Source organism: Oryx dammah, unplaced genomic scaffold (genome assembly GCF_014754425.2).
Source record: "Oryx dammah isolate SB20612 unplaced genomic scaffold, SCBI_Odam_1.1 HiC_scaffold_28, whole genome shotgun sequence".
Taxonomy (NCBI): Eukaryota; Metazoa; Chordata; class Mammalia; order Artiodactyla; family Bovidae; genus Oryx; species Oryx dammah.
Window position 1 is genome coordinate 100,862,748 of NW_024070212.1, and position 16,473 is coordinate 100,879,220.

General features: G+C 44.0%; 1 protein-coding gene across 1 annotated transcript; it reads right to left on the bottom strand.

The window, feature by feature from the left end:
- Window positions 1-11,197: 11,197 nt before the first annotated feature.
- LOC120856306 (olfactory receptor 2A12-like) lies at window positions 11,198-12,130 on the bottom strand. Its single transcript, XM_040231470.1, has one exon. The coding sequence runs from the start codon at window positions 12,128-12,130 to the stop codon at window positions 11,198-11,200; it is 933 nt and encodes a 310-aa protein (XP_040087404.1).
- Between the last annotated feature and the right edge of the window lie 4,343 nt (window positions 12,131-16,473).

Below are 16,473 nucleotides of genomic sequence, written 5' to 3' on the forward strand. Positions count from 1 at the left end.
AATCTCCCAGGCTTATTCCCCAACCCTCAGAGGAAAAATTGCTTGCTCAAATGTCTAGTAACAATCAACTTACACAATATCATCTCCAGCCCCCAAACCTGCAGAAGTGGTCTTCCCTTCTGCCTTAGAGGTCATTTGTCCAGATATGTTACAAGCCTCTCCTCACCCTAAGAACATATTTCTTTGACAACTGATGATAGGAAACTTTATCAATAAAGGGTGACAGAGGGGCAATGTGATGATGGAAGGAGGAGACTGAGGTTGGAGCTTCAATTTCTCCTTCCTCAGTTACTCAGCTGGAATGCCAGTGGGTTGGTAGGGACCATCCACAGTCAAATACTCAGGCCACACACATTCTGCCTACCCAGTGATTACTTCTAGGAGAACTCTGGCCTGTGACTCCACCCTAACTTCCAGTAGCAGACTGTGTATTCCTGTGGCAGTCACACCCTCTTTGAAAAAGTCTGAGCTTAATTTCTTTTTTTTTTTTTTTCTTTCTGGTGAGAGAAGATAGTGGTTTCAAGAGGAGGAGGAAGAAGGAGGGAAAGTGAAAGTTGTTCAATCGTGTCCGACTCATTGCAATCCCATGGATAATACAGTCCTTGGAATTCTCCACGCCAGAATAATGGAGTGGGTAACCTTTCCCTTCTTCATGGGATCTTCCCAACTGAGGAATCGAACCCCAGTCTCCTGCATTGCAGGCAGATTCTTTATCAGCTGAGCCACAAGGGAAGTCCAAGAAGGATGGAAATAATTCCTAAATCCTTAGGCCCTATGAACTCTTCTTTAGCTATAAGGCTGCTGCTGCTACTGCTAAGTCATTTCAGTCGTGCCTGACTCTGTGCGACCCCATAGATGGCAGCCCACCAGGCTCCCCGATCCCTGGGATTCTCCAGGCAAGAACACTGGAATGGGTTGCCATTTCCTTCTCCAATGCATAAAAGTGAAAAGTGAAAGTGATGTCACTCGGTCGTGTCTGACTCTTTGCGACCCCATGGACTGTAGCCCACCAGGCTCCTCCGTCCATTTTCCAGGCAAGAGTACTGGAGTGGGTTGGCAGTAGCTGCTTTTTTTCTTTTTTCTTATTTGCTACTTCTGGATTTCTTCAAGTTCATTTTTATGCCTTTTAGCAGTTATCTACCTTTAACTAGTCTAGTCAAGGCTATGGTTTTTCCAGTAGTCATGTATAGATGTGAGAGTTGGACTATAAAGAAAGCTGAGCACCGAAGAATTGATGCTTTTGGACTGTGGTGTTGGAGAAGACTCTTGAGAGTCCCTTGGACTGCAAGGAGATCCAACCAGTCCATCCTAAAGGAGATCAGCCCTGGGATTTCTTTGAAAGGACTGATGCTGAGGCTGAAATTCCAATACTTTGGCCACATCATGTGAAGAGCTGACTCATTGGAAAAGACTCTGATGCTGGGAAAGATTGAGGGCAGGAGGAGAAGGGGACAACAGAGGATGAGATGGCTGGATGGCGTCACTGACTCGATGGACACGAGTTTGGATGAACTCCAACGTTGGTGATGGACAAGGAGGCCTGGCATGCTGCAGTTCATGGGATCGCAAAGAGTCAGACACGACTGAACGACTGAACTGAACTGATACCTCTATCACATCTGCAGATGCTTGCCTAGGTCTCTAGCATGGAAGAAAACATCCCCTGTATCCCCACCACCCCCACACACTCTGTTACACACCCAGCCTTTATTCCCACATTAGGATCCAGTGGAAACAGTGACAGGTTTTATTTTGGGGGGCTCCAAAATCACTGCAGATGGTGACTGCAGCCATGAAATTAAGACACTTACTCCTTAGAAGAAAAGCTATGACAAACCTAGACAGCATATTAAAAAGCAGAAATTACTTTGCCAACAAAGGTTCATATAGTCAAAGCTATGGTTTTCCAGTAGTCGTGTATGGATGTGTGAGTTGGACCATAAAGAAGACTGAGTACGGAAAAACTGATGTTATTGAACTGTGGTATTGGAGAAGACTCTTGAGAGTCCATTGGACTGCAAGCAGATCAAGCCAGGCAATCCTAAAGGAAATCAGTCCTGAATATTCATTGGAAGGACTGATTCTGAAGCTGAAGCTCCAATCCTTTGGCTACCTGATATGAAGAACTGACTCATTTGAAAAGAACCTGATACTGGAAAAGATTGAAGGCAGGAGGAGAAGTGGACAACAGAGGACGAGATGGTTGGATGGCATCACCAACTCAATGGATATGAGTTTGAGTAAACTCCGGGAGTTGATGATGGACAGGGAAGTCTGGCGTGCTGCAATCCCTGAGGTCACCAAGAGTCAGACACGACTTAGCAACTGAGCAACAACAACAAGGATCCAGCTTAGTATTATTCCACTAGGAGGCCTTTTCAGACCTATTCCACCATCTCCTACTCCCAAACCTTGATGAGGTGCTTTCTCTATTTCTTAGAACCCCTTGTGCTTATTGGCAAGTTATAACCCTGGTAATCCTAGAAGGTTCTGATAAAAGGTTTAGGCTCCAGCACCTCGGGAAAAAACTTTTCCCTCTCATATTAACTTTGTTCTCACTCATTGACTTAGAATATATATTATAAAATATGGATAAAGGTGTGAATATATAACCTCCTTTCAGAAACAGTAATAGCTAATGTTATTCACAGGGTCACAAAGAGTCAGAAACGACTGAACGACTGAAGTGAACTGAACTGAATGTTTAGAGAAAACTTTCTATGTGTCAGGCATTGCTATATGAACTTATCCTCATAACAACTCATTGAGGTAAGTACTAGTACCTCCGTTTTTACAGATGGAAAAAAATAAACTAAATCATACAGAAAGTAAGTGATTCACTCCAAATTATAGGATTTCTGTGATGGACCTGGGGTTTGAACCAAGGCATTTTGGCTTCAGAGCCAACTCTTAATCATTAAACTCTCCTGCTGCATGGAAACAGGCTCTAATTGGGAGGGATAAAGAATGCAAACTTCCCCTATCTGCTCCTCCATTTGAGTTCCTTGAAGTCTGGCATGAGATACTATAGAATCATGGCCTACAATTTATGACCATCAGATAAGACAGAATCAGACTCCTCCCAGGACAAAGAGCTAAACTGGCAGCCATAGACTCTCTCTCCTGATAAAGCTTCCTCCATCTCCCCCATCACTTGGATGTGGGAGCCATGGGGTTACATTGGAAGCAGAAGGAATCTATAGAAAGAGACTTGGGAAATACCATCCTGGATGGCATCCCTGGTGGCTCAGAAGATAAAGCGTCTGCCTGCAAGGGAGGAGACCCCAGGTTCGATCCCTGGGTTGGGAAGATACCCTGGAGAAGGAAATGGCAACCCACTCCAGTATTCTTGTCTGGAGAATCCCATGGACAGAGGAACCTGACGGGCTACAGTCCACAGGGTCGAAAAGAGTCAGACACGACTGAGCGACTTCACTTTCACTTTCACTTTCTTTTCATGCCATCCTCAGTCACTTCAGTTGTGCCCAACTCTTTGTGACCTATGGACTATATAGCCCGCCAGGTTTCTTGGTCCTTGGGATTCTCCAGGCAAGAATATTGGAACGGATTGCCATGCCCTCCTCTAGGGGATCTTCCCAGCCCAGGAATTGAACCATATCTCCTGTGTCTCCTGCACTGCAGTCAGCTTCTTTACCCACTGAGCCACCTGGGAAGCCAATTACCAGATTAGAGCTTAGTAAATCCTTGTAAAAGCCTCCCTCCAACTCTGCGACCCCATGGACTGTAGCCTACCAGGCTCCTCTGTCCATGGGATTTTCCAGGCAATAGTACTAGGGTGAATTGCCATTTCCTTCTCCAGGGGATCTTCCCGACCCAGGGATTGAACCCTGGTCTCCCACATTGTAGACAGATGCTTTACTGTCTGAGCCACCAGGAAAGTCCAGTTACTGGATTCAGTTCAGTTCAGTTCAGTCGCTCAGTTGTGTCCGAATCTTTGCGACCCCATGAATCGCAGCATGCCAGGCCTCTCTGTCCATCACCAATTCCCGGAGTTCACTCAGACTCACGTCCATCGAGGCAGTGATGCCATCCAGCCATCTCATCCTCGGTCGTCCCCTTCTCCTCTTGCTCCCAATCCCTCCCAGCATCAGGGTATTTTCCAATGAGTCAACTCTTTGCATGAGGTGACCAAAGTATTGGAGTTTCAGCTTTAGCATCATTCCCTCCAAAGAAATCCCAGGGTTGAGCTCCTTCAGAATGGACTGGTTGGATCTCCTTGCAGTCCAAGGGACTCTCAAGAGTCTTCTCCAACATCACAGTTCAAAAGCATCAATTCTTTGGTGCTCTGCCTTCTTCACAGTCCAACTCTCACATCCATACATGACCACTGGAAAAACTATAGCCTTGACTAGACGGATCTTAGTCGGCAAAGTAATGTCTCTGCTTTTGAATATGCTATCTAGATTGGTCATAACTTTTCTTCCAAGGAGTAAGCGTCTTTTAATTTCATGGCTGCAATCACGATCTGCAGTGATTTTGAAGGTGAAGGTGAAGGTGAAGTCACTCAGTCGTGTCTGACTCTTTGCAACCCCATGGACTGTTACCTACTAGGCTTCTCCATCCATGGGATTCTGCAGGCAAGAATACTGGAGTGGGTTGCCATTTCCTTCTCCAAGGGATCTTCCCGACCCAGGGATCAAACCCGGGTCTCCTGCATTGGAGGCAGACACTTTAACCACTGAGCCACCATTTTGGAGCCCCCAAAAATAAAGTCTGACACTGTTTCCACTGTTTCCCCATCTATTTAGAGCTTAGTAAATCCTTGTAAAAGCCTCCCTCTTAGTCAACCTTGATTTCCATAGGAATGGGGACATTATTTATTGGGAAAAAAAAAATGTCTCCCAAGATTTCGTTAGCCCAACAGTCTCTGTCACAACTTGCAACAGCCAAGGTCTCTAAAGAATAGGGGAGTGGGTCCTAATCGTTGTGGTCGCTGATATCATTGTTAAAGGCTTCCCCCAGCACAACCACCATTGTCCTTTCATGACATCTCTTAGCTGGACTTGGAGATCTGGAGCTTAGGAAATTCATTTTCGGTTTCTAACTCCTAGAACATGGGTTGGCAGAGAAGACCTTTCCATATATATTTCCTAAATGAACAAATGAAGAAGGTGGAGGTCTAGGAAGAAAGAAGGGGAAGGGACTGAAGTGTGAGGTGAGGAGGAAGGAAGAGTGCAGATCAAGGGAGGGGCTAGAGGGATGCTGGGCACAGCACAGAGAAGACCCAGTGGCTGGTGAACCTGGCCACCGCTGACCACCAGCCCCCACAGATGTCTGGATTCCACCCATAGCCCCAAGCCCAGTGACCATCTCACCCCTCTGGAATCCACAGAACAGGTCACAGAGAGAGACAGTCACTTGTTCTTAAAGGAAAGAGACTGAACAGGAAACACTCAGGGTAACTGATTCCAGTGAGGCAGGATTTCAGGCAACCCAGTCTCCAGAAAAACACTAGGATTCTGAGAGGTAGAAGGATGAACTCCTTGCCTTTTCTCCATCGCTCAGCTCCTTGCACTTGACCTGGCCAGCCCTGGCTCCTGAAGGCCTTGCCTGTCAAGTTCTCAGGTGTAGATGGAGGGAGCCTCAGCCAATCCAAGCTCCTCTTAAAGGACCAAGCTACTGAGGCTTTATGGTCCTGCTTCCTTACCAGACTTTCCTGGGGGAGCAAGGGGAGGGCCATCCCCCTCCCTCCTGCCACCACCATCCCTGTGCCTGGTGAAGATGCCAATTGGAATTCCTTGAATGTTGTCAACAAGAACCCTACAAGGAAGAGGTCCCTGTGGACAGAGCAGGACAAAACCTCCCCAGTGGGGAGGCATAGTGACCTGTATATTTCCTTTTCCAACCTTCTGAGGGATATGACCAGCCTCGGGGTATACCTGGTCTTCTCACAGAGATGTTAAGGACCGAAGGCCTCATGTTGATTCTCCTCTTACCTCTAAAATCCCTGTGCCCCAACTTGTCAATTAGAACATGTTTGGGTCACACCCTTATTTCTTCTGAACAATCTTGAGCAAATCAAAATCTCCCTCTATTCCTGACCAGAATAACAACTCTACTGAACTCTAACTGAAATTCTTCCTGCTGTCCCAGAGCTGGTTCTGATTACCAGTGGGGTTGGGCCAGCCATTGGTAGGAGAAGGAAGGCTGGACTCTGGATGCTGAATTTTGAGTCAGGTGGGCCTTCAGACCTCAAGGAGAAGAGGGTGGGCTGGCAAGAGAGGAAAAGCTAGGGCTGTGGCAATCCTAACAACCGGGGACTCTCTGTGGAGGTTGAGAATGCCTCTGGAAGGGACTCTTGTGGGAATTAGTTCTCATTTGTTAAAACAGGTACCTTAGAAGGTTTCTGGGTTCATGTCTGGGGAGGAAGCTGAGGGAAATGGCAGGAGGTGATGATGGTACTAATGATCAAGAGCACATTAGTGGTCCTTTGGGACAGCCTCACCCACTTTGATGTGTATTTTCTCGTCAGGTCCTCCTGGCACACCTGGGAGGGAGTGTTGTGATTCTCATTTACAGATAATGACAATGATGGTGACCCATTGAGTGCTGGTGATGGGCCAAGTCTTGAGGGAGTCAGTGATGCTCATTTTGGTCACTTCACTGCTAAGTCATTAAGGGCCTTCAAGGTCAACATGTCCATTTCCTTACTCTCTTTTACAGCCATGAAAATTAAAGCTCAGAGAAGCAAAGTCACTGCCCTGCATGAGTTACAATGTAGGTGATTCAGACTTAGAAATCCTGCCTCCTAGCTATGTACCCCTCTATGAATTGGCAGAAAAAGCTGTCTGTGTGTTCAGTGATAATCAGTTAATTGCAGCCATCTCATCAGGCATGCCCTCATCATTTTTATGCCCGGGAATTTGTATCCCCCAGTGCTGTAAATCTTGTTTGAGCCAATGAAGTACACAAAATTCAGATGAGGTAATAGGATAATAATAATAATGACAAGAACAGCAACAACAAAACAATAACAATAGTGATGTTAATTATTATGTGTGCACGCATGCTAAGTCACTTCTGTGGTGTCCACCTCTTTGTGACGCTGTAAGCTATGGCCTGCCAGGCTCCTCTGTCCATGGGATTTTCCAAGCAAGAATACTGGAGTTGGCTGCCATTTCCTTCTCTGGTTATTATAATAATAGTAAAACATTATAGGTATTGTTTCATATGTGCTTTACTTATAATAATCCATGTAATATTCAAACATCTCAAGAAGACATCTCATCTTGAAATTCAGTGGAAACATTGTTTTGGCCACCAGTGGAAACACTCCCTACTGGGACACTAACATCTTCAAACTAGCAGAGCTCAGAGTTCCTGAAATAGGAAACAAATATTCTGTGAGTGAGTTACTGGGAATGAGTCACAGAGTCCACTCCCATTTCACAGCTTGATTCCCATGTCCATGCATTCTGGCACTGAGGAAACAATGCCATAGAGTCTCTGACTCAAAACTTAAACTTAGCATCATATTTAATTTAAAGAAGTATGTAAGATAGGGTCCTATTCTTTCAAAGTGTTGTTCCCTACAAATAGCGATAACTGAATCTTAATAAGTCATTTCATCTTTCAACTTGTCCAGCTTATTCCAAGTGTCGGAGGCTAGTTAAGGTTGCTGATTCTATAATTATGAACCCACAGAAGTGAAATGAGTTTCTTGATCAGATGCAATGCTGTGGGGATTCTCTGATGGTGGATTAGGCACACTGTGAATTCATAGATAATGATGCTAGCAAAAGCTCTGTGGGCAAGGGAAGCAAATTCATATCTAGAATCTATATATGTTCCCATGAAGACAAATCACTGTCCCCTCCCTGATGGAAGAGATCCAATATAATCAAACTGCCACAGGTGACAGCTGTTCTCCTGAGGCATGGTGTCGTAGAGCTGATCTCTGCTATTTGTGATTTAAGCACTCATCAGTAGTGGCAAACAGGTCAACTGTGGAAAAAAGAAACCCTGGTCCAAAGCCCATATGAATAGCCTCCATCCTTGCTTAATGGACATTTTGCTCATATACTCACTGAATGAGGGTCTCAGGAAAAAGCCTGACTGACATTCACAGAGCGTGTCATTTTTTCCACCTGATTTGTCTCCTCTGAAGCCTTTCATCAACATTCACGCCCGCCACACAGATTCTGTGTCCACTCTAAGGAAGTCCATCCACATATCTCTCCTTTCCCCAGACTTTCTTGTCACCAATCTTTGTATCTTGTGGCGTACTTAGTAGCTTTTGCTCCTTTTTGCATTTTCCTATGGAAATCAATCTGTGAAAACTTTCTATCTTTAAAAGTTTTAATTTTGGTAATCTATATCTCCCTTGGAAAATATCCTTTCCATCTAAGTTTGCAATTATATTTGCATAGGGATCAGCAAACAGAAAGCACAGTTGGGGGACTTAAGTTTCTTGCACAGCTGATAAGTGGTAGTTTACCAATCTGCCCAAACAGAAACTTTGAGATCATTAGTGCAGAAATGTATCAAAAGGGAAAAGAATTGGAGAGGCTGACATTTCAGTCTAGTAGCAAAATATTTCCCCCAAATACATGAACTGAGTCCCACCAGACAGGTACTATGATCCACTCTGCCGTTTTCTTTGTTCAAGGAAACAGGAAAAAGTAAAAAAATAAAAATAAGACGGAAAACAATCCTCATAGAGACCAAATTAACAGAGAATTAATTAACAACATTTTTTTAACTCCACCCCTTAGTACCTGTACACTTCCTAAGAACTGCTGGTTTGTGGACTGCAAATTCCATGAGGACAGGTGTTGTGACTCTCTGTCACCAGTGCCAGGCATCAGTGATGACAGTTGACAGTTAATGGCTCCCTTCAGTGAACTACAGGGAATCAGAGATACTGGCAAAGCTGGATTAAAACCCTGAGAGCTTCCTTGATCGCTCCCTTTTTCACCTCCACACCCAGGTCATCACATGCTCTTGCTGTCCTTGTCACTTCCCCACTCACTGCCATCATCAAGTCTAGTGCCTCAGAAGTTATGCCCAGGTCTACCCCCACCAAGTGTTCCTCTTTAATCCAACCCCTCATCCATGGTCCCAAGCCATGCTTCTGAAAATACTGAGGCATCCTCTCTCCTCTACTCTGGTCTGCATCCCAGGTTCCCTGGTGACTCAGAGGTTAAAGCGTCTGCCTCTGATGTGGGAGACCTGGGTTCGATCCCTGGGTCGGGAAGATCCCCTGGAGAAGGAAATGGTAACCCACTCCAGTATTCTTGCCTAGAGAATCCCATGGACAGAGAAGCCTGGTAGGCTACAGTCCACGGGGTCGCAAAGAGTCGGACACGACTGAGCGACTTCACTCACTCACTCACATCTTTAAGATAAAATCTATTATCATCTTGAATTACAAACTCTGTTACTATCTATCCAAGTAGAGAGACAAACAAAACCTCATCACTTCACCCTCAAGACTCACCTCTACCTGATTCCTGACTCTAGTTGTAGCAGAGCCACCAGGTAGACTCCACCCTTTCTGGAAGGAACTCCAAGAGCCAATAAGACCTCTTCCCCAGTATCCAGGCAACCCCCTTCCCCACAAAGCCAGAAACAGAAAGTTCTCAAAAGTTTTAAGTCCCTTCCACCAGCCACAAAACTCTACCCTCTCCCTGGATGGAGGGAATGCTCCAACAGCCCAAGGGACCCTTCACTTTCTGCCTGAAACCTCCTGGAAAAGTTGCCTGGAACTTTGCCACACCATTGGTGCTGTGGTACTCACCTACCTAAACCCCTGCTTAGCCCAGCCCTGTTACATCTTTCATCTGCAAGACATCTGAGCCATCAATGAGGCCTGAAAGAAAGCTGGATTCCCATGCTAACTCTGAGGCTTGTTCCAGGGTTCTTATAGAGTCTCATATGTCATTTAGGTCCCTTGAAAAAATCGGAGGCACTGTTTACAATGTACTGTACCTGTAACAACTTTAATTCTTCTATGGGTTTGTAATTCATCCTACAGTTCACAGAAAATACACTAGTTTATAGCATTTGATTTCATGCATTTCACCTACTGTGACACAGAATTTTGGAGACACAGAGGTCTCAGAGACCTTTCAATTTGAGGTGCTCATTCTATAGATGAATAAAGTGAGATCCAGAGAAAGGAAGTAAATGGCCCAAAGTGGCATAACAAGTTAGCAAGGTTGGAACTAGAACCCAGGTCAATTAAGGTCAGGTTCTGTTCCTTCCACAAGATGATGCAGAGTACAAGGTATCAGCCCCATAAACCATATTATTTCCATGCATCAGGCCAGGTCCTGATGGGTTACATTGGCTCCGTATACCATTGGCTTAATTTTCAATGTTGGTCACACATATTTATTATTTTCCTGTACCACTATGATTGCCTACCCCTTGCCGTTCTTCTATGTCCATATACCACATCACTTTCGGGTACCATGTTTCACGTTAGTTACATGCATACTATTGATCCCAGTGCCTCTGTTGTAGATTACATTACCACCCATAGTCTTTGCTCCTCTCACTGCAGAGGGAATACATATCCATCCCCATGCCACACGACTTGCATTACTTTTCTGTGGGAAGAGAATACATCCTGCCCTTTTGTCAGAAGGCCTACACATAGGACTTGCTTTGGTCAATAAGATGTCAGCAAAGAGATGTGCGTTCAGTTCAGTTCACTTGCTCAGTCACGTCCAACTCTTTGCGACCACACGGCCTGCAGCACGCCAGGCCTCCCTGTCCATCACCAGCTCCCGGAGTTCACTCAAGCTCATGTCCATTGACATATGTGTTACTTCTGAGCAGAAACTTTAAGAGTCGTCATGTATTTCAGCCATTGTTCCTTTCTCTTTCTCATGAGTCTGATGTGTTCCAGACAGGGCCTCCTCCTTCAGGCTGGATCCAAGAATCCAGTGGTAGAAGGTCACAGACTACTTACAACTGATTGGAACATGACAAATAAATGGACTTTTACTGTGTGATCCAATGAGATTATGAAGTTGTTTCTAACTGCACCACAATGTTGAAAGTTGATCAAGACAACCATCCTTGGTTTCATGTTCCACATTTGTTCCACTGACCAAGTACGGTATTGGTTCTATTGTATAATGTTGGTTTCATATGTTATAGATGCTGTCCTTTTCCTCATCAATGAACACTTTGCCTCAGACTCCTCCTGTCTCCTCAGCAGGCCAGTCTACTTCCCCATCACTTTGAGAAAAGCCCTCTTCATGTCCTTATTCCTCAGACTGTAGACCACAGGATTAAGCAGAGCAGTGAAGACATTATAAAAGAGTGATACCTGCTTGTCTTGCTCAAGGGAATAGCTTGAATTGGGCCTCATGTAGAGGTAGGTGGCTGGAGCATAGAAGAATGTGATCACAGTCAGGTGGGAGGCACAGGTGGAGAAAGCCTTGCAGCGGGCCTGCATGGACTTGAACTTGAGAATGGCCTGCACAATACGGATGTAGGAGGCCACAATGAGCAAGAGTGGGGCAACAACCATGAAGACACTGATGACTAGGTCCACCATTTCAATGACATGAGTATCCATGCAAGCCAAATTTCGTACTGAAGGGCCTTCACAGAAGTAGTGGTTGACCATGTTGGGCCCACAGTATGGCAGCCTCATGGTGAAACAAGTGTGGATCAGAGAGAAAAAGAAACCACAGGCCCAGGTCCCAGCTGACAGTCGTGTGCACAGGCCCCAGCTGAGGATGACAGTATAACGCAGTGGATAGCAGATGGCCACGTACCGGTCAAAGGCCATGACAACAAATAAAATGCACTCAGTCAGGCCCACGGCACCAAAGATGTACATTTGTAGCCAACAACCAGCAAAGGAGATGGTCTGAGATCGAGAAAGAAGATGCACCAACATCTGGGGCACAGTGGTGGTGACACAGCCCATATCCAGCAGGGAGAGGATACAGAGGAAAAAGTACATGGGAGTGTGGAGATGCGTGTCCAGGCATATCAGGGTGATAGTGAGCCCATTGCCAAGGACTGAGCTCAGGAAAAGAAGAAGGAAGGCACTGAAGAGGGTCCTGTTGGTCATGGGGTCACTGGAGAAGCCAAGCAGGATAAATTCAGAAACCCAGCTTTGGTTCTGCCCTGGAAGCATCCACATGATGGACCTCTAGGAGAATGATATGCATTTAAATATCACCTAAAATATGATAGTTTAGTAAGATCTTGAGGGAGGCAGCTGTAATATTAATTCTCAGCCCACTACCTACCTACTACTTTTTACATTTACTTCACTTTCTGAGCCTCAGTTTCTTCTTCTGTAAAATGTGGCTAATAACACTCATCTCTCAGGGTGTTTAGGAGGAGTTGGGGAGTTGTGTGTGAATCATCTCCTACAATGCCTTAAAACACTAAATAGTAGTAAATGCTCATTTGCAATCTCACCAGGCTTATTCCCAGCCCCTCAGAGGGAAAATTGGTCACTCAAATGTCTAGTAACAATCAACTTACACAGCATCTGCTCCAGCCCCCAAAACCTGCAGATGTGAGCTTCCTCTCTACCTTAGAGATCATTTGTCTGGATGTGCAACAAGCCTCTCCTCACCCTGTAAATTTCCTCTTTGACAGCTAATGATAAGAGGCATTACAATAGAGTGCAGGGCTTCCTTGTTGGCTTAGGAGGTAAACTATCTCCCTGCAATGAAGGAGACTTGGGTTTGATCCCTGGGTCAGGAAGAGCCCCTGGAGAAAGGAATGGCAACCCACTTCAGTATTCTTGCCTGGAGAATTCCATGGACAGAGAAGCCTAGCAATGTGATGATGGTAGGAGGGAGGCTCTGAGGTTGAAGCTTCAACTCTCCTTCCTCAGTTGCTCAACTAGAGAGCCACTGGGTTGGTAGCGTCCAACCACAGTCACATACTCAGGCCACACACACTCTCCCTACCCAGTGGTCACTTCTAGGAGAGCTCTGGCCTGTGGCTCCACCCCCACTCCCAGTAGCAGACTGTATCCTGTGGCAGTCACACCCTTTTTGAAATAGTCTGAGCTCAGTCTTTTTTTTTTTTTTTCTGATCAGGGAAGATAGATAGTGGTGTCAAGGGCAGGGGGAAGGAGGGAAGTAACTCCTAAATCCTTAGTCCCTGTGTACTCTTCTTTAGCCATAAGGCAGTAGCTGCTTTTTCTTTTTTTAATTGCTACTTCTGGATCACTTCAAGTTCTTTTTTAAGGCTTTTAGCAGTTATTGACCTTTAACTAGCTAACAATTCTGTATAGTAAATTTTCCCTGTTCACATTACTGGCATGTTCTGTCTCTTCTCAGGATTGAACTGATACAGATGCTAAATCTATGGGGAATGAATTTGATAAGGAACAGACTGTTACATAATTACAAGCTATCTATCCATAAAGTAAGTATTAATTACAAAAGTAAAAAGTGGTAGCTATCAGTGGAGAAACTAGACAACATCTTAACTGAGTGATTACAATTAATGACACCAACACCGATAAGGAACAGATGGACACCTGGTGTCTCCATATGTGAAAACCAACAATGACTTATATATTGTTTCAGACCAAAAAAGCAAAACCTGAATCTAACCATGAGAAAACATCAAAGAAACCTAAGTTGAGAAATATTCTACAAAATAACTAGCTTCTGAATGTGAAAGTCGCTCAGTTGTGTCGACTCTTTGCAACCCCATGGACTTCTCCAGGAATTCAGTCCTGGAATTCTCCAGGCCAGAATACTGGAGTGGGTAGCTGTTCCCTTCTCTAGGGGATCTTCCTAACCCAGGGATTGAACCCAGGTCTCCCGCATTGCAGGCAGATTAGCTGAGCCACCCTAGTCTTTAAAAAATATCTATCATGAAAGACAAAGAAAGTTCTAACCTGTAATAGAGGCAAGGAGACTAAAAAATGTATAACAGCTATTGCAAAATGTAAAACTGGAAGAGTGGAATACTACAAATAACATTAATTTGACAACTGGTAAGCCCGGAATTTTAATTAGATTAGTTTAGATAAGTATTAGTGTTAAAATGCCTGAGTTTGAACTACTATGTGAGAGAATATCCTTATTCTCTTACATTTTAGAAACTATTCTCTGAAGTATTAAAGGGTAAAGGAACATGATGTTTACCAATTATTCTCAACTAGTTCTGAAAATTACAGTAACAGCAAACTAAAACTTTAACACGTCTTGTCATGGGACATACAGGTTGCTTTGTAGTATTCTTTCAGGTTTTCTGAGGGTTTTATTCTAATCCCAAAGTTTTCATTCCAATCCCAAAGAAAGTTCCAAAGAATGTTCAAAATACTGCACAATTGCACTCATCTCACACACTAGTAAAGTAATGCTCAAAATTCTCCAAGCCAGGCTTCAACCGTATGTAAACTGAGAACCTCCAGAGGTTGAAGCTGGATTTAGAAAAGGCAGAGGAGCCAGAGTTCAAATTGCAAACATCCATTGGATCATCAAAAAAACAAGAGCTCCAGGAAAAATAAATCTGCTTTATTGACTACACCAAAGCCTTTGACTGTGTGGATCACAAAAAACTGTGGAAAATTCTTCAAGATATGGGAATACCAGATGACCTTACCCACCTCCTGAGAAATCTGTATGCAGGTCAAGAAGGAACATTTAGAATCGGACATGGAACAACAGACTGGTTCCAAATTGGGAAAGGAGTACATCAAGGCTGTATATATTGTCACCCTGCTTATTTAACTTCTATGCAGAGTACATCATGCAAAATGCCAGGCTGGATGAAGCACAAGCTGGAAAGAGGAGAGTGAAAAAGTCAGTTTAAAACTCAGCATTCAAGAAACTAACATTATGGCACCTGGCCCCATCACTTCATGACAAATAGATGGGGATAAAATGGAAACAGTGACAGATTTTATTTTCTTGGGCTCAAAAATCACTGTAGATGGTGACAGCAGCCATGAAATTAAAAGATGTTTGCTCCTTGGAAGAAAAGCTATGACCAACCTAGACAGCATATTAAAAAGCAGAGATATTAATTACTTTGCCAACAAAAGTCCGACTAGTCAAAGCTATGGTTTTTCCAGTAGTCATGTATGGATGTGAGAGTTGGACTACAAAGAAGGGTAAGTGCTGAAGAATTGATTCTTTTGAACTGTGGTGATGGAGAAGACTCTTGAGAGTCCCTTGGACTGCAAAGAGATCCAACCAGTCCATCCTAAAGGAGATCAGTCCTGAGTGTTCATTGGAAGGACTGATGCTAAAGCTGAAACTCTAATACTTTGGCCACCTTATGCAAAGAACTGACTATTTGGAAAAGATCCTGATGCTGGGATAGACTGAAGGCAAGAGAAGGGGACAACCAAGGATGAGATGGTTGAATGGCATCACCGACTCGATGGACATGAGTGAGCAACCTCTGGGAGTTGGTGATGGACATGGAAGCCTCATGTGCTGCAATCCATGGGGTCGCAAAGAGTCATACATGAAAGAGTGACTGAACTGAACTGAACTGAGGGTTTTTATTTCCAGAAAAAGGTTTTGAAAAAAATTTAAATGTGAAATAAAAATTCTTTCAGAAAAATATAAAGTAAAATAATTTAAAGGGAGTTCTTCAGGCAGAACCAAAGTGACAGAAACACAAAAATGCAAAAAGGAATGAAGTCTCTCGAGGAAAGGGTAAATATAAAGTAATAATGAATATAAATCAATAATCAAGTTTTGTGAGATTTAAGACAAAAGACTAGAGATTATGGCAACAATACACAGCAACAAAAGGGGTAAATGGAGTTAGGGTCTAAATACTTAGCATAATTGGAAAAATGGTAAAACTAATATCTAGCCTTTTTTCTGCTCAGTTGTGTCTGACTCTTTGCAACCCTATGGACTGCAGCACGACAGGCTTCCCTGTTTACATCATCTCCCAGAGTTTGCTCAGACTCCTGTCATTGATTTGATGATGTCATCCTACCATCTGGTCCTTTGTCACTCACTTCTCCTCATGCCCTCAATCTCTTCCAGCATCAGAGTCTTTTCCAATGAGCGCTTCTCTGCTTCAGGTGGCCAAAGTATTGAAGTTTCAGCTTCAGCATCAGTTCTTCCAATGAATATTCAGGGTTGATTTTCTAGGATTCACTGGTTTGATCTCCTTGCAGTCCAAGGGACTCTCAAGCGTCTTCTCCATCACCACAGTTCAAAAGCATAAATTCTTCAGTGCTCGGCCTTCTTTATGATCCAACACACACAACCATACATGACTATGCGAAAAGCCATATCTTTGACTATATAAACATTTGTTGGAAAAGTAATGTCTCTGCTTTTTAACATGCTGTCTAGATTGATCATAGCTTTTCTTCCAAGGAGCAAGTTTCTTTCAATTTCATGGCTGCAGTCACCATCTGCAGTGATTTTGGAGCCCAAGAAAATAAAATCTGTCACTATTTTCTTGTTTTTCCTTCTATTTGCCATGAAGTGATGGGATCAGATGCTATGATCTTCATTTTTTGAATGTTGAGTTTTA

Excerpts from the sequence above, each read along its gene's own strand:
- LOC120856306 (XM_040231470.1), bottom strand. The coding sequence starts at position 12,130 with ATGTGGATGCTTCCAGGGCAGAACCAAAGCTGGGTTTCTGAATTTATC.